Raw genomic sequence first — 19,440 nt, 5'->3', positions numbered from 1 at the left:
TCTCTTTTGGGAGGGGAGCCGACTGCACAGTTTCAATTTAAAAAGAGAATGATCAGAAACGAAATTAGTTGGAGAACATATCAAGGGTAAATAAGCAACACAAACTGATTTCAGATAAGAATGTGGAATGTACATCTTCATGCATAAACGTCAGGAAAATCTCCACGTACGGTAAAACCTGTAATAGCCAGCATTGTTAACTTTGGCTCAATTTATCTCGGGTCGTAGAAAAATATTCAAAAATTGTGTCCGTTCGGCTTTTGGACATACACTGGTCAGGCTCTGGCCGGAAGTTTTTTAATAGGATGTCGGAGTTTGGCAGGTTTTAGTGGCAGTGCGGTGGAATCTGTCCAACCTCTGGCCAGGAGATGCCGGCAAAGCCCAAGTGGTTACTGTAACATCTGTAAAAATCCTGGTGGGAAGTTCATTCTTATCTAAAATCAAGCTAGGAAAACAACCGAATTGAAAAACTTTGGTCATCTCATAATTGCAGACTCGAGTCTGTAGACAAATTACGGCATTTTGACAATAGATTCCAATTTATTAAGCTACCGTATCATTAAATTTAACATCTCCAAATTTACAACCCTACCCCTCCCCACAGGGTTCCAAAATTCATTGTCCGAAATCGCGCCCCAGATACCATAAAACCTGTAATAAAAGGGTCCCTCAACTTTTAACTTTGAGCCAATTTTTCTCGGTTTGTTTTCAACTAATAAACGGTTTGCTATAATATCAGAAGTGTTTTGTAAGTTGCTTTATTTTCGATATCTTGCATGGGAATTGAGATAATTGAGCTTAAACTAGACAGTGTGCCCTCCTGTGCTAAATCGCACTCTTCTGATGGTGATTTACTGGGGAATGTGCATTGCATCCCCCGCAATCACTTTCTTTTTTTTAATTCTTTATCATGTAACCAGTATAAAAGACCCTCTATTGTATCATTCTAGATCGTGCAATAAACCAATGTAGCTTTTAAAACATGGTGCATCGTGGGTTGAAAACCCCGGTCGCTCAAAATCCCGCGTGGCAGGTTTCTACATTGGTACCTCTATTCTCCTATTATTCGCTGTTGGAATATTCACTTCTGTATCGCAAGCGGCATGCAGTACCAGATGATTGGCGGCTCCTGATATAGTCAACAAAGGCTCCTGCTATAGTCAACCAGTTTCAGAAAAAATGTGATTATAATCATTTTACTAATTCGATGTGTAGACAATTCAAAATTGACATCGGGAAGAATAGTTCTATGTTAAATACCTAAAACTAGAGTTGTCGGACTCGGTTTCATCTTTTTTGTGCCTTGACATGTTTATTTAAATTCTTTTATGAAAACATTAAAACCGACGACTTGATAAGAACCATAGCTGAATCAAGTGATGGTGATGTTTCCTTTTCCTGTGTTTAACATTTTTAGTTTCCAGTTAAATATCTGAAATCTTATATATAAAGAAACCCTAGTTTAGTTACGACTGGTTATCATCGGAACACTTAACACGAATATCATAAGTTTTCTCGAGATTTATCATTCATTGGATAGCAAGACAACAGTCTCAGTGTATGTTAAACGTAACTGCCTTCATTCAAATTTTCTCGACCTTCCCCGTCGTCGTTAATTTGATAAGTGTGACTTTTTCGTTCACATCGTCTACCACCCTCATTCTTTTTTCTGCCACCACATCTGGAATTCATCTCGCCCCTCTTCTGTCTCCCATCAATGCCATCATTCGTTGACCTTTTCTTAATTGGTATTCGCGCTCATTTTGACATTGTGTCAACTTTCGTGTCAACTGTTTGTCCCGGGGTTACCTGCAAAAAAGTAAATAAGAAAAACGAATTGAAGACGACGGAATAGAAACGAATTGGCAGAAAAATGGAAGGAATTGTTGTTGAAAACTCTCTGCATCATGAGACCAAAAACATCGAATCCTATTCAATTCTCCACACAGTTTCTTTTCCTTTTTGTCAAAAGTTTTGCCTTTGCTTTTCTTTTGTTATTTTTATACTGTTTTCCATAACAATCGCATGCGTTTATATTGCCGGCTTCTTCCTTATATGCTTGTTCAGTTTCTTTCCGATTTTCAGTTATCTGATATTCTTTTCTTTTCAGAATGAATTCATCATTTGGACGGGTCAGAAAGAAAGTTTCCATCATCTCGATTCCAGAATTCGTACCGGATTCGCATGATAGTAAGTTTGAAAAAAAGAAGAACAATTTAGTGGAAGAGCAGGCCTGCTAGCAGGCTATCAAAAATGAATGCGCTTTTCAAAGTTTCAAATTCTTTGACTTTCCAAAAACTTCATTTGACCGATTTATCTTTTATCGAGATCTAGTGATTTGGTATTTTCATGATGTCAAACCTTGAAGTTTGTGCCCCACAAAAAAACAATCATGAGTTTTGAAACTTTGAAAGTTACAAAGTAAAAAATGGAAGTCCGGGATATTTATAAATATACATACTTTTGAAAAAATAAGGCAATTATTCAGAATCAAACCCGTTTTGAGTACTTTGAATTACGGCAATCGTCAATTTCCAAATAAACGCATAGTTTCGAATATTTTTGGATTCAAATTCTCATCGTTTCCAGTCACCACACACATGTCGATGACTCATTTTTCCGAGCAAATCGATTTCCGGGGACAGAAAAGAACAGGAAAAAAAGAAAATCATATGGTAGACAAACCATCAAAACACTTTAAAACACAGTTTATTCTCGAAGGCGTTTTTTTTCTTCTTTCCATAGAAAAAGGGGCACCTTTAAGCGGCTTAGCGTACCGTCTTGGTCTTCTTTTTTGCATGTACATTTATTTCATGAATGTTTCTACAAACAACAAAACATACCGATTTCCTTTCTTTTCTCTTCCATTTCCTGCACATTGAGTATGATTCTCATGAGTTTCCATCTATCTTTTCTTTTCATGCTTTTTATTTTTTTTCCCCCATCGCTTCAGAATTTTTTTGATCCAACGAACTTACCTAGAATATAATACATCTGTGTTTTCAGCATCGTAACTAATCGTAGGTGATTGATGATCGAACAAGAATATATTCTCACTTCCATTACTTTTTTCTTCTGTCGTCATCGTTACCTCGTCGAATAGTTCGTCCCGTTGATTTCTCTCTTCTGACGTCGTCAATTCGTTCATCGAACCGTCCCCGACTGATCAATTACGTTTTTCTCTCTATTTCTCTTCAACAAAGATTGATCTCTAGACTGTATCATTGCAATGTAGAATTAGTTGCGCTAGATTCGGGAGCTTTCTGGTTTGTGACCGACACTTCTTATGTTTCAGAAACCAGTGAAATAAAAATAAAAAAAATTTTGGATAATATTAAGATTATTATGGACAGTCAAACGGTTCTAACAATTAAATTTTAACTGTTTGACAACTTATTATTATTCTGGTACTAAAACCAGAGCTGTGGAAGAGAAACAAACATCGGTGGCCATGGCCGAAGATTCCACAACTACCGTAACCTGAAAATATTTATATTTTTCCAGAAAGTAAGCAATTTTTAAAATATGCCCATTTCTCTGATAATTTGACACCTACTGAATAAAACATGGTTTTTTCCGTTTCTAGGGGGAGATTCTCTTATTTTTCAACATTTTCTTCTTTTTTAAGTGCCTCATAAAACAGCGTATTTCACAGCTGCAATACATAATCGTCGTCAGCTTTTGGTCCATAAAACCACAATGTTTTAGATGTTTAGTTGTCACTTTACTTCCATGATTTTCGTTTCATTCTCATTTTCTTTTCTCGAAAAATGTAAGGAATACGGTCTGTAAATTTAATTTAGATCAACCATGAAAAAATTGGTGTGGCAGGCATGGAGCACAATTTCAGCATTTTTTTGTAGAAATTTAAGATGATTGAAATGAATTTTTTTCAAATTAATTAAGGGTTTAGAATCCTTGTATGGTCCTTTCCCAATTTGGAGCTCTCATTTTTTCTGTGGGAGACCGTTCATCGTGATTATGTTTTTCTATTCTGAAGAACATAGATTCGAATCATATGGGGAACAAAAAACAAGAAGAGAAGAAGTTTCTGCTAGTTTGTGTTTTGTGTAAGAGAGTGTGTGAATGACGCAACGCAGCTCGTTAAACTTTTTATAGTCCTTTTGCTTTGAGTGTACCGTCTTGATCATCCGATTCAAGACAATTATGACATGGAGCAAAAAAAGATATTCTAAAAAACTGAATTTCAGACGAAAACGTTGCAACAAGCGGTGGAATTGTTGGAGATAAAACATCATCGTCGGCTGGTGGAGGTGGTACTCGAATCGAATTCGATTTCGATGATTTTGAGGAACAAATTATGAGAAAATCCAGGTCAGTTGTCAAACATATAGCAAAGAAAAAAGCGGAGGCGAGAATATCATAGAACGAGATAAAATAAATGGAAAAAAATCTTGTTTTATTTATTTAACCAGCGGGGTTACCATCTCAAGTGCATTGTCTTTTGGGTATCACTATCAGTATTTCATTTCACAAAAGTACACGACCACCGAAATAATAAAAAAGGGTAGTGATCAGTTTGCGGCCACTATATTAATTGATTCGGAAGATTCTTGTTTTGTTTTTTGAATCTGCACTTCATTATTATCCTCAATTGAACAGTTTGATCAGAAAAGTCTTATTGCTACCTTCCATTTCTGATAATTTCTTCATCTCCCGGTAAAGATGACACTAAATAATCTGACTAATAGGATTAGATACATTTTTCAGACAGAAAGTAAAAGGATGACACTTTTCTAAATTATTATCAGGATTATTTTTTGGAAACTCATCACAGAAGGTACAATGTATTCTGTACAAAAAGACTGTCTGAAATCTTGAAAATTCTTACGTCACAAAATAAAATACAATACAACAATCGGATTCTTGTCAGCTAATAATAATGATTTTCTTGCGTCTCCTCCCACATTTTCCGTCACGAAACAGTCAGTGAAGGTGGGCAAATCCGCCGAGTAGGCGGACAAGCGTAAAGGGGAGAAGACTATCATGATATCACCATCTTTTTTCTTTGGTCACTGATTAGCTTTTGACAACTTTTCTCTCTTTCATTTCGTCTCGTTTTACTCTTTTTATGGATCTCTTGCTAGTTTAAAATTGGTTGTGTGTTGAAGATGTTCCTTTGAAAACTTAAAAAAAGAATTTATTGCATTTGTGAAACTTCTTCGAAATGATAAATTCATTCCAATTCATATAACAGTTTTCTGGTTTCATAAAACCGCGAATCCTGCAGTCATAGAACTGAAAACCTCGTTCTTTCCGTATTAGCTCTAATAGAAACCCACTAAAACGTCAACTTTGAGCTCAATTATCTCGATTCCTGTGAATGATATCAGAAATTTGTCAACTGATAAAATATAGGTGATATTATGATGAATCATTTATCAAGTGACACATTTTTGATTCAAGTTACAGGAATCAAGATAATTGAGCTCAACGTAGACGGATTGAGTGTCTTCTAAAGTTTGTCGACTTTATTTCAACCATTTTTTCAAGATTGTTCTATAACTGCTGCTTTTAAGAATCCTTCGTCACTCTTTTATGTGATTCTCAAAATTTTTTGGTAAAAAACTTCCCTAGAAACTTTGAAAAATATCTTATTACTTTCCTGGAACGCTTATATTTTCCTGGTCAATAGTTTGAGTGATAGTGTCATACAAAAGCACACAATCAAAACGATGGATTTGTAAGCAAGTAGAAGAAAAAAGAGGAAGAAGAGAAACAGCGAAAAAAATAGTTTGATTGTCTGTCTGATTCTCTTCCTCTCTCGTACTATTTCCGATTCCCGTGCCGTGTACAAAAGTGTTGTTGGGCATATGAATACTGAGAGAAAAAGAGTTGTTTGCATACAGATGTAGATTCAATAACCTTATCACTTTCTCTCTGGATTTATCAATGATATGCTCCCTCTTCCAGACTTCAATGTTTTTTGTTTGTCGAGAGAAAGAGGAAACCCTTTCGAAGAGTGAAAGGAAACACTTTCTGTTCTATTCGATTTGCATTCTTTGTGTTTTGAATAACTATACGTGGTTTCCATTTGCGTCATTCGTTGTCTTCCATTTTCAGACCCAAAATTAGCTTTTTCCTAACCAAATGACATTAGAGTTCTGGAATATACAGAGTTTAAAGAGAAACATCACCCTATTATTCTTATGTGATTATGAACATAGTCTCTGAATGCATCTAGCTTTTAAAGGTTATCAAAACATGATGTGGCAGATTTATCATGATAAATTGAGAAAAATGTTTGGAACAATCTATTTTCAAAAGAACCTTCTAGACTCTCATTTTCTGTGACTCATGACCCAGAATACAGAGCTTTCTGCGTCAAACAGTTCTTTCTTTTTCTGCTTTCATTTTCTCCCTTTTTCATAAAACAAGAACTCAGTGAGTCACTCTAGCAAAAGCAGAAACTGACATTCCCACCAAAATAAGAGAACATTCAAAGTTCAATTCAATCGATGTTAACTGTTCCAATTCCCATAATCCTTTCTCCTGATAATCTCAAATTTTTCAACCCCACACAATTTGCTGCTGCTTCTTCTTCTATTGAACTGTCCTTCGGATGGTGTCTGCTGCATTTTATTATCACCTTTTCCCTCTCTTTCTGATAACAATCAATCGTTTTTCTTTTTTTTTGCAATATTGTGCCTCCTCCTTTTCCTCTTTTCCTCCTTCTCATTCCTCCTGCTTTTTCAATATGTTGCCATTTTCTGATTAATTTTTTTATTTCAATTTTCATCGTTTCTTCTTCTTTCTCTCGAGAACTTTCTATGCCATCAAAAGAGCATTCTTACGCTTTTAATTTTGTTCTCGACATAGATTCTAAAAAAGTTCTGTTACTGACTTCAGAAAGGATGTTGTCTCTAACAATAAGTGGTATACCATTAAGTTGTATTCTAGAAAGTTCCCGTGATTCCATCTCATATAATTCCAGAATGACCTCATCCATCTCTCCCTCATTTTTCTATGAATTTGTCGTGATGACTCTTGTTGTGAAACCCGTTTTTCACTAAATTTTCCATTCACTTTTTTTGTTTTCACCTCGTTTTGATTTTATCTCAACACAGTCTGAATTTCATAAATGTGTTGTCAATTTCATTTATAGTTCACTACTCAATATTATTCTTCATCTTCATTTATGTCTTCAAACATTACATAATGGAATTGGACTATAGGAGGCGTGTTCTGGATCGTACTATTGGGTGAGAAATGTGAAAGCATGAGAAAATGAAGGGAAAGACTGTTTTGTGCCAGTAAAACGAAACAGTGAACATTGAAAGAAAAAATGCGTTTGTTCCGCACGATTGAAAGGCATCCAAAAAATTGGAAAAAATGGTTTTCCGTTGATGTGCTAAACGCACAGTTCCCCTTTCCATCCTTTTCTTTTTTCCTGAATTTTCAATATTTTCAGCATGAACCTTCCGAGTAGGAAGCTTACCATCGCCAGTAGTATCGATCATGGAAACAATGGAAATTTACACATCGGAGATATTATTTCCCTATACACAGAATCTTCCACTAATCAAGAACAGAGAGGTTTCTTAAGTACACTTGGGTGAGTTTCTATATATTTTAAGATGAAGTATGTGAGTATAAAATCGATTGTAAATTTCAGATTGGTAGATGACAGATGTATCGTTGAACTGAAAGATGGAAGACCTGAAAGTCCGCCAAAGAAGTTCAGAGATTGCCTTTTCAAAGTTTGCCCGGTGAATCGATATGCAGCCCAAAAGCATTTGTGGACAGAGCAAAAAAGGTTTCAAACAGGAGATTCTATGTTCGATGATGACTTGATGAACAAGTTGAGAGTTGCTGCTGAAAAGGTATGATTAGAAAACTTATGTTTGAATTTATATACCGTAAAACCTGTATTAGAAAGGTTTTTTGAATTGAAGGGCCCCTCTAATAGGAGGGCCGGGCCTTCTTAATACAGGTTTTACGGTAGATGTGAGCAACGGTTCATCAAGATCTAGCCTCAATGAATCTTTGCTAACGTTCGGTGTTTAAGGAACGCGAAGAAAACGAGGCAGAATTTCAAAAGACGCTCGGAAATATTATACAATATGGATCAATGGTTCAACTTCTCCATGTCAAATCCAACAAATACATCACAGTACAAAAAAACTCACCGGCCAAGAGAGAACGAAATGCGATGAAGGTTTGTGTTTTCTTTTTTCGTTTTCTGTTCGCTGAATATAGCTTTCGTGTTTGTTCTCGATCATCATTTATCTCGATCATCATTTATCCTTCTTTGAATGATAGTTTTGTGAGTTCAAATAATTGAAGATATCGATCTAGGAATGGATGGGTATGAGAGAGACACATTCTCACCAATTTTTGACACGGTAGTTTTTGGCACCGGTGCTAAAAAATTTGCTGAACTAACAACAATTTGCTGACTTTTGAAGCATGTCTAAAAAAATCACCGCTGCTTATGGATTTTTCTCGATTCTAATGCTTTATTCATTCACAGGTCTATCTCGATCGTGCTGGAAACGAAGGAAGTTGGTTCATCATTGAACCAGCATACAAACATTATGCCATTGGAGACAATGTATCTGCTGGAAATAAAATTTCCCTAATTCCCAATGCAGTATCCACCACTCAAACTGGACATGTCAAATCGCAACTTCATCTTTCGGGACTCAATCTCTTGGATCATCAGACAGCAGCAGAAGTTAACTGCTTGAATGAGCCTACCGAGTGGCAGGTTTTCATGTTTCTTTTGTTTGACGAAAATCAGCAGAACAGCGTTAAATCGGTAGGTGTATTTTCTTGATAGATATACTTTCTTTTTTTAAATTTTCAGGGTGATGTGGTCAGATTGTTTCATGCAGATCAACAAACTTTCCTCACACTGGACACTATCCCAAAGACCAATCCACCGAAAGATGTTGTTTTTCTGAGAATGACTAATCGACCATCAGCAGCAGATGCTACAAGTTCTCGAGCTCTATGGGAAGTACAGGTAAGTGAATAAAATCTAACTGCAAGATGAAATTTTAAAAAATGTCAGGTTGTCCAATCAAATGCATACCGTGGAGGAACAGCCAAATGGAACAAAACGTACCGTTTCAAACATCTTGCTTCCGATATGTACCTGACCGTAGAAGAATCTCAAATGAAAGCAAAGCCAGCTATGAATGGAAGACGTGCGAGTTTAATTCATTCAAAGTTAGTATGTTTTCCCCTTCTTACAATACTCCTTTTCAGCTCCTCTGCTCAGTACATTATCTCAAAAATCCAAAATTCTGGAGCGGTAAGAGTCAGCTGATTTAGCATGTTTTAATCTTCTACTAATCACTGTCAACCCTTTTTAAGTCATTAATTTGCTATTAATAACTTTTGGAACTGATTTACATTCAAATGTGATTACGAAATTTCAGGACCCAAAGCCCACTGGCTAGTATGTATTCTGATGGTCCTAATGGCGGAAATGGTAAAAATAAGACAAAAGATATTTAGCTGTATCCAGAATCATTCCTTTTCTAGATACCTCGGATGCATCTGACGGCCCGACCGTCAGCTTTTTGTCACCCAAAAAATCAGATTTCCCAGAAGATGACATTAAACTTCTGTTTGAATTGGATCCATCGACATTCATGAAATCTAACAAAGAAGTTCCACGTCGTTCATATGTTCGACTTCTACATCATAAAACAGCTTCATGGGTTCATGCGACAAATGCAAATGAGAAACAGAATCTTCATTTCAGTAATAAAAATGAAAAAGGATGGGTCAAAGTGATCTGTGAGACACATCGAGTTGACAAAGAGACATTTGCTCTGTTGCCTGTCAATCCAGATGAGGTACGTTTGCTCAAATATTAGAATTGTAATTATTAAAGAAAGTTAAGGTTCGGGACCTTGATTTTGCTAATGATGCCTGCAAAGCTTTGCGCAATTTCATCAATCTCATCAAAATCGGTTCAGTAATCTCAAAAGAATCTCTGAATTCCACAACTCAACTCCTTATTGATTGCATTCTCTTCGTTACCAACTCCTCTGATCATCTCGCTGATCCACTCAAAATCACTGATTTCTCCCCATCCCGTGATCGTCAGAAGTTGCTCCGTGAGCAGGAAGTTCTTCATCAAGTATTTCTTCTTCTCAAAGCACCATTCCAACCACGTCAAGGATCGACAGAACTTGGTCCACTTCTCGGGTCTCCAGCTGATTTGAGTGATAGCCGAAACGAGATTTTTAAGACGATGTTCCAGTTGTGCTATTGTCTTTTGAAGTACTCCCAAGTCAGTTATAGAAAGAATCAAGAGTTTCTGGCCGAGAAGTTTGGAGAGATTCAAGAACAAATTGGTTTTGATCTAATGGCAGAAGACACGATGACAGCTGTTCTTCACAATAATCCGAAGCTTTTGGAGAAATATGTCAAGGCTCCGCATGTTGAGAGATTCGTCGATTTGGTCAGAAATAATCGCCAGGGAAAGTGAGTGTGACCTTCATTTTCCAATTGAAATGAGACAGATAGGACAGATGTTTAAACCTTTTAAAGAATTCCTTGTTATTCTTTACAGAGAAATTGCGTATTCATCTGCACGGTTTGTTCAGAGACATTGTGTTGTTTTCAGTATCGTGCTTAGGATTGTCAATTTTTTATCGTGTTCTTGTTTCCTCCCAATTTTGATAATTTTCAGATTCTTGGACTACCTAGCTGATCTTTGTGTATGTCGTGGAGAAGCGAATAAGAAGATTCAAGAACTGATTTGTACATCTGTTCTCAGTGACAAACACCGTGACATCTTCATGGATACAAAAGTGATCAATGGAGAAGTGGAAATCGGATGGGATCCAAACTTTAGAAAGTTGGTCGACATTGCAGAAGGTGCAAAATCAAATCATGATGACGTGGAACATTTGGATTACTATCGGTATGATACAGCTTTACCTGTTTTAGAAATTTGAGCTATTTTCAGACATCAACTTGATCTTCTCTCCCAAATGTGTCAAGAACAACAGTACCTTGCCATTGATCCACCTGTAGAAAGAGGTCTTATGAATATTTCTCAGCAGTTGCCAGCGGAATTGGTTCTACAGTAAGATTGAAATATTAAATCAACTTTCAAAAGCTCAAAAATTTGCAGATGCATGTCAGACACACGCCTTCCATATGATCTTCGTGGATCCTTCACTCGTCTGATGTTGCATCTTCACGTCGTTCGGGGCAGTCCAATGTCTGCGATCCGACACGCCAGACTTTGGCGGAGTATCCCAGAAAGTGTGAATGTTTCCACATATGAATCTGTGTCTGTCGAGGCTTATTCTGATGGAAGTCGTATGAGAATCGGTGCATCGATCGCTCATAAAGTTTTGGCCACCGTCGAAACCTACTTGATGGGTCTGAGAGATCAGCCAACAGATGAAAGACACAGTGTCAACTCTAGCAAACTTACATACGAGGTGAGGGGACTCACCTAACAAATACATCGATAACAAAAATTACAGATTGTGAACCTTGCCAAATCTCTTGCTCAATTCAATTTCTACTCGTTCAATGAACTTCTCCAACTCACTAAAAATCTTCTGGCGATCATAAATGAAGGTCCTGTTCCAGAACAAGTTCCTTCGCACCAAGCTATGGTCAATGTCATAAGAAATATGTCAAAATCCATGTTGAGAGGGGGAAATAACAAGGAAAATTCCAAAGATTTGGCCAAGACGCCGTCTATGTCAACAGATGATGCGGGTCGCAGCAAGGAAGGAAGAGCTCTGATAGTGAAAACCAAACTAATTGTCGCTGAAATATTACAATTCGTGATGGATGTCAGAAGAGATTACCGTATCACAATGGCACTTTCTTGGTTCAAAAATGAGTTTCCTTGCGATGAAGATGGATCTTTAATGCATTCAGCCAGTATCAATGAGAAAATGGCTTCTGAACTATACGATGCGATATATCATTCATCCGGGCATGAACTCCATTTGGATGGAAAAGATGGACAACTCTTGCTTGCAATTCTTCTTCAAATGACAATGTCTGACTATCCTCCACTTACAAGTATTGCTCTAAAAGTTCTTTTCCGCCATTTCACTCAGTATCAAGAGCTTTTGGAAGATTTGAAACAAGTTCAACTATTAGTATCGAATGATGATGTTGAGAACTATCGGCAGATTGATAGAGATTTATTCATTTTGAAGAATCTAACGGAGAAATCTGAATTATGGGTGCATGGAGATAGGAATCATTCTGTGGAGACAAAGGAAGTAGAAGATAAAGAAAAGACCACGGAATATGATTTACATGTAGGTTTATAAGTTTTTGCATTTCGATTTTCTGTGATTTCAGATGCACCAGTTGAATACTCCGAGGGCATTTGAATCAAGAGACTCCATGGATGCCGTGATCGCAGTCATCAATGAGCATTATTCAAACTTCAAGAATGAAAGTCTCCAACTTCTGAACCGGCTCCTAATCAACGATGATCGAAATGATGAAGCTGTAGCACTTCAAGAGCTCAGTGATAAGGCCCCTTTGATTGCATATCCATTGATCCGTCAAATGCTAGTTCGTCTCAAGAGAATGTGCTATAGAGACGGAAAGCCGGATACCATGAACCAGCAACTTCTCAAGAATATGAGAGTCTACGAGGTTGTTCTGGAATTTATCAGCGTTCCCCATGACAAGAAGCATGACCATGAGATGATGAAACTGATAACGTTGTCTCATGAATTCTTGAGAGACTTCTGTAAAGCGAATAAGGAGAATCAAAGCAGACTGTACAAGTTTATTTCTTACGAGAAAGATGCAAAAGAGGGAATGCTTCGTGTGGAAACTGTGGAAGAAGTTGGAACTTTGGTAGCGATTTTCCGAAACAACAGAGAACTTGCATCGAATGTTCCAGAAGAACTCATTGCTCATATCGTTGGACTTATCGAGCACAACTCCAGGAATCCAATTTTCTTAGAACTGTTGCAAGCGTTGGTATGCGTATACGATAAGGAGATCGAAAGTGGACAAGAGAAAGTGGCCAATGAAATATGTGCAGCATCAGATGAAGTACGACAACTGTACGTGGATAATGCATCATTTGAAGAACTAGAAGCAATGATGAAACAAGAAAAAGAATCAAGAGGTCGAGAGACAGAGAGCAGGAAGCCACTGAAGTATCATATCGAGTTGGTTCGGCTTCTTGCGATGTGTACACGTGGAAAGAATGGAAATACTGAATTGAAATGTGCCTCCCAAATTCCAATGGATCATATCGTGAGAGTTGTGACTTCGAAGCATTGTCTGGTAGAAGTGAAAACAGTATATCTGCAACTACTTCTTCACTGTTACATTGACACTGATGCTGAGATGAAGGACGCCTACAAGACAGAATACGTGGATAATATCTTGAACAATCTCCTTGAGGATATCCGTTCTCTTCGTATCGATCGACTCACAGATGCTGAAACAGTGGCTTTGGAACATTACATTTGTCACACTGTCACCGAAGTGCTTATCAAGTTTTTCGAAGCTCCGTATTCAGCTCTTCAACAAGCCAAAGTGGATGTGCATCACCATAAAAAGACCTTCTCAGAAGTTCTTCTGGAGTTGACTAGTTTAGAAAGAGGAAAACTGAAAAGTACAAGATCATCACGGAACTGGTATCGAGTGGCCGAATGCATAAAAAGACTCACGAAATGGGCAGAGGAACACAGATCTCTCTTCCAGCTACTCTTGTTGGTCCACAGATGTCTGCTACTGCGACAGTTCGTCAGAAATGGCAAAATGCAGCTACTTCAGCAAAACTGATCGGATTGAATAAAGTGAGTTCAAGAAGATAATGGTTCTAGGCGTGAGGGAAGAATATTTATGACTGATTGACCGGAAATAATTTATGGGTCATGTTTAGTTTACCCCCCAGAATTTTAGATGATGAGCCAAGAATCCCAGTCGGAGTACGATTCAGATTGCAGTCAGGGTCCTTATCAGTCGTCGGTTTGTTTCGTTGGCGTGATTTAGAAACTTATGTAGTTGTGAAAATCTATGGTGTTGAGTTCGGCGCAAAACTTTACAGATTTATTGCTTTTGTAACAGTGTTCATTTGGTTGATAGTGATTTGATCTATATAATCTAAAATCTATTGATTATTTTCAGCCAGTTATAACGCTTGTCGTTGAGGTGAGAATGGAAGTGTGTGATGTGGGCGTGTGTGCAACTTTCTCTATTTCCTTCTCCAGATTTCCCCTATTTTAACCAATTATTAAAACTTTCAAAACCAAAATTCTATCTATACTTTTCAAAGAATGACCTTTCTATAGCATGAACTATCTGCATGATTGCAGCGATTGAAATTCCAGTGTGCACATTTTCAGAGACTGAACAGACAGAATACTCTTAATCCCGGACATCGACTCTATGGAACATCGAATTCTATGACTGAACACACATCTGCCAATGTCGTTACCTGCTACCACGTAGGATTTTCAGATTAGAACTTTCAGTAGATTTGAATGAATTACAGATGATGATTGGAGAGTTCAAATTTTATTTGCATCCACTACATGCCGCAGAAGGGAGTGTTCTCGTTGAAGTTCTTCACACTCCAGAGCTACTTTTCCCAGAAGGATCAGCTCTTCGGGATCAGTGTGCTCGTGGAGGAGTCGTCGCAAAATTGATTCAGCACTGCAAGACGTTGATGCAAAACAAACAAGACAATTTGTGTTCTAGAGTCCTTCAAACACTCTGTAAAATGTGTGATTGCACAAAGCAACAACTAACTCAGCAGGTGAGAGTACTTCTGAATTTTCAAAATATTCTTGAAAAGCAAAATTGAAATTGTCTGAAATTCAGGGTCGTCGTTTCTATAATAGTAGCTTTGAAAAGGTTTGACACCAGCTATTTTCGTTTTTTGTTTTAAATTTTTCCACTTTTGAAGTTTCATATTCAGCATACTGTACTTTTTGTGAAGCCTTATTTCACTTTGGGTCAGCATTTTTCTTTATCGCTTATTTTCATCACAATTTATTTCTATGGAACATGGGGTTTCTTTCGCTGAAAAAGTAAATGTTAATTTTAGGGTCAACAGCTTCGGCATCTTCTATTGCAAAGATACTTTGGGCATCATAATCATCATCATCCACCTCTGGACAGGCAGCAATCGAAAATCGGAGAAGTTGTTGAAGCTGTTAAAGGTATCAATTGTGATAGATTTTTTAAAATTGAAAAAAAAACCCTTGAATTTTAGAGAAGAAAGAGGAGACATGGAGCCAAGAACGAGATCTATATGCTATCCAGTGTAAGCTGAATGATGCAGGAGCTTCTGATCTTGTCATTGATATCATCATAATGGAACCGAGTCGAGAGATATTCCTGAAGGCAATTCACTTAGCAAGAGCACTTCTTCATGAAGGAAATGATAAGGTATTTTGAGTTACCATTCACATCAGAAACATGAGAGTTTTCAGGTTCAACACTCGTTCTACATGAGAATGAAGCAGAAAGACATTCATGAGCCTTTCTTCAAAGTGATCTTAACTCGAATTCAGACAGCTCAGAACAGATTGAAAAGCGATATGATGAGTTGCAGTGACAGTAAACCCAAACCTTGTAAGTTTTCCTTTCCGGTTTGCACCCAGTAATAGAACAAAATGCAACCACAATTTCCAAAAGAGTAATGAAGTAACACTTCTTCTTTCCACCAATTCTATTGTAATTCTTTCCACCCAAACTCAAAAAATCACCCACCTAACCATCACCTCATTTTCAGCGTTGTCAGCAACAGTGAGTAGACGATGTAAGTTCCTTAACAGACATATTCCTGATTCCCCGATTCCCTTGATTCCTATTCATCTTGTGTCCCACTCTGCCCTAACCCAAATGCAACAATGCAAAAAGTGTTTTCAATTAACCTCATCAGGTTCTGTTTTCTCTTTCCAATCTTTAAATCGGGTTTTAATTTTCATCGATACTAACGTTGGTCTTTCAGCATCCACTGTTCTAACTCCTCTTATCGATGCGGGTGATACCGGTTTCAATGGAACACTATTTGAAGTACCACAACAAGTTCGGCACCCATCCATATCGGAAATGTCCCAATTGAGCAATGATTTGACACACTCGATTCCGGATTTAACCCCATATCAGGACGAGGATAAGTGAGTTCGATTTTATTATAAAGCATTATTCAAAATTCAGATCCGCTGACGCTTTACCCCCAGAAGTAGCACTTGTCGAACCCATTCTTCGTGTACTACAACTTTTGTGTGAAAATCACAATAGTCTTCTTCAAAACTTCCTCCGCAAACAATCTGATAGAACCAATCATAATTTGGTTTCTGAAACGTTGAGTTTCCTTGATACTGTATGTGGATCAACCAAAGGAAGTCTCGGAGTTTTTGGAGAAATCGGAGAGCACAACTTCTCGCTCATCACTCAAACACTTGCCACGTTGACAGAATTCTGTCAAGGACCTTGCCACGAGAATCAGAATACAATGGCGATGCAAGAGAACGGTTTGAATATTATCATTTCTCTGGTGTTGAATGAAATTAAACCACTTGCTGATGATCATATGGAATTGGCACTTGAGATCAAAAGTCAAGCTTCCAAACTCCTGTTGGCTATTATGGAATCGAGACATGACGGAGAGAATGCGAACAGAGTATTGAGAAATATGGCCAACATGTCTGGAGGACCAAAACAATTGGTTCATGCTATCAAGCAGGCATACGAGATGACACGTTCCAACCATCACATGTTGAAATCGGTTAGCAGAGATCTACTGAGAAGAGCCGAGGATGATTCAAAATCAAAATCAGGTCCTCAGATAACTGTCAACACGAGTTAGTTATTTTGATTATTTTCGGTTTGAACAATTTGAATTTTCAGTCACTCTACCTGAAATCAATGTGGATGCATCTGGAATTGTATCGATCCATACAGAGAAGAGCATTTCCAGTTCTCTGGATGATAAATTCCACGAAGACGACAGTCCGAGTGTGGATCCAAGAGAAGTCGGTCACAACATCTACATTCTTGCTCATCAATTAGCCATTCACGATGGAGAATTGGAAATTTGGTTGGATGGAAGTGATGAAAAGAAGGATGATTTGACGAGAGAAGCACTGAATTATTACAAGGAGAGGACGGCACAAATTGAGGTAAGCGGTTTCGGAATTCCCCCTCAATCAAAAGTTGTTCTGATTGAATCGTGACAATCAGATCAAAGTCAAGATCAGTCGTTAATGCGTTTGATCCGAAGTCACAAATCAGTTTGCAAAACTTCCAAACCAAAAAAAGAGAATCGAATCAAATCACTTGAAATTTGCAGATAGTGCGTCGTGATCGTACACTGGAACGGGTAGTATTTCCAATCAACGAAATCTGTTCGTTCCTGACAAAAGAAACAAAAGACTATGTGTACAACAACACAGAAAGAGACAATCAAGGTTCAAAAGTCACCGAATTCTTTGACCAATGGGAGACAATGTACCATGAAATGATATGGCAAAGGAAACTACAAGACAGAAAATGGCTCTCTTGGTGTGCTGTCCGATTACCTCTTTGGACACGATTGTCGTTTCAATTCGCTTTCATTGTGAATGCACTCGTCGCTTTATATTATCCCTTCCCGGAGTCCACAAGCTGTAATAGAGGAAAAAATAGGAAAGATCAATCATAATTCATTTCAGCCTCGATCTCATTCGGCAACTTATACAGTTGGCTTGCCGTAATCAGTGCATTCCTGCTCGCTCATTTCCTCCGACATGAAAAAGCTTACCTTTCGAAAACGGCTCTTCTCATACTTTCTAGTCTCTGTTTCTTGTTAGTCAATTCTATTGGTGTCAACTTAACGCTTTACTTTTTCGGGATGCTACAGGCAAGTTTAAATACTCCATTGAGATTTTAAAATTTGAGTTTTCAGCTAGTCAACAAAGTGATCCATGTGCTTGCATTCGTGAGCAACAAAGGATTAGAAGATCGACCTCTGAGTGAAATACTTGGATGTCGGAATCTGCATTATCTTCTGGTCTACTTGACAGTTTGCATAGCGGGTTTCGTGATTCATCCAATGATTTATTGTGCACTACTTTTCGATATAATTGCAACCGAAGAAACACTTCAAAATGTCATCGCTTCTGTTACAAGAAACTATCAATCCATTGTGTGGACTGGTCTTCTTGCTTTGATTCTTCTCTACATCTTCTCTATTCTCGGATTCCTTTTCTTCCGTCACGGTTAGAAACGTAATCAAAGTCAAAGTCTATAAATCCAATTTTCCAGATTTCTATTTGGAAGTGGATCCAGTTGAACCAGATTCTCCAGCTTCTATTTCTGGCGCATTACCAACTGACACGTGTCCAAAGGAAGGTTGTCCTGGATTGGAAAGGACAAAGGATAACGATGATGATGATAAGAAGGTGAAATCATGTGAAACACTGTGGATGTGTATTCTACAAACGATGTATCTTGGACTCAGAAATGGAGGTGGAATCGGAGACGTCCTCAGAAATCCAGCCCCTTGGGAAGATATGTTCGTTTGGAGAGTTGCTTACGACATGACTTTCTTCGTTGTTCTTATCGTTATTGTTCTCAATTTGATTTTCGGAGTTATCATCGATACTTTTGGAGATTTGAGAGCTGAGAAAAACGAAAAAGAGCAGATTCTTAAGAACAACTGTTTCATTTGCGGATTGGATCGATCTCGGTTTGATAACAGATCAGTGACATTTGAATCTCATCGAGAAATGGAACACAATATTTGGCATTATCTTTATTACATTGTAATGCTTCAAATCAAAGATGAAACCGAGTTTACGGGTCCAGAAAGTTATGTGGCTCAATGTGTGAAGGAGCGAAATTTGGATTGGTTCCCAAGAATGCAAGCTCTATCCCTTCAAGACTCTGAACTGGATACGGATCAATCCGAAATGAAGCAAATGAAAGATCAGATGATGCAGGTAAAAAATTCATCTGTTATTTTTCAATTTACTAGGTTTTTAATTTCAGATGATGGCCATGATGCGAGAAAACCAAAGTCAGTGGGATGAGGTTCGAGCCTTTATGGAGCAGTTACAATCTCGCTAGATAATCAGTTCAATAGCATCTTCGAATAGAAGTCATTTAATATTTTATTTTCTCATTCTCTTTTTTTCCACTCATTTTTGTCTTATTCTCTCATTTTTCCTGTAGTCGTTACAGCACCGGTATTGTCTTTTTTGCTTGTTTTTTTTGTTTATCCTGTGACTCATTTTTTTCCTTGCTCTAGTCTTTAACTGGATCATGAAGTTTTTGGATGATTTTAAAATTTTGGAAGTTTGAACAACCGGATAGAACAATTCATTTTCTCTCAAGGTTCTGACATTCAAGAAAAGGAAGAAATGGAGCCAAAGGATGGTTTTAAGAAGAAAGAAATCGGAACGGATGATGGTGTTAGGGGGAAGTGAAAGGACAGAGAAGAAGAAAAAGACGGAAAAA

The 19,440-nt window shown here is 37.7% G+C and overlaps 1 protein-coding gene across 2 annotated transcripts; it reads left to right on the top strand.

The window, feature by feature from the left end:
* Positions 1-2,111: 2,111 nt before the first annotated feature.
* Cbr-itr-1 lies at positions 2,112-19,050 on the top strand (the record flags this gene model as incomplete). Of its 2 annotated transcripts, XM_045235488.1 has the most annotated exon segments (34): positions 2,112-2,190; positions 4,212-4,335; positions 7,433-7,576; positions 7,637-7,844; positions 8,030-8,179; positions 8,495-8,782; positions 8,831-8,989; positions 9,038-9,173; positions 9,235-9,280; positions 9,408-9,460; positions 9,514-9,830; positions 9,878-10,464; positions 10,673-10,906; positions 10,952-11,071; positions 11,120-11,435; positions 11,481-12,278; positions 12,322-13,677; positions 13,680-13,787; positions 14,119-14,142; positions 14,337-14,438; positions 14,486-14,749; positions 14,815-14,847; positions 15,041-15,155; positions 15,209-15,384; positions 15,429-15,570; positions 15,731-15,757; positions 15,950-16,118; positions 16,159-16,805; positions 16,852-17,123; positions 17,294-17,609; positions 17,655-17,842; positions 17,888-18,200; positions 18,247-18,923; positions 18,973-19,050. In XM_045235488.1, coding segments are annotated over 34 exon segments (8,766 nt in total).
* Between the last annotated feature and the right edge of the window lie 390 nt (positions 19,051-19,440).

This window comes from Caenorhabditis briggsae (genome assembly GCF_000004555.2).
Source record: "Caenorhabditis briggsae complete genome, chrIV, whole genome shotgun sequence".
NCBI lineage: Eukaryota > Metazoa > Nematoda > Chromadorea > Rhabditida > Rhabditidae > Caenorhabditis > Caenorhabditis briggsae.
This window is presented reverse-complemented; position numbering and strand designations above follow the sequence as displayed.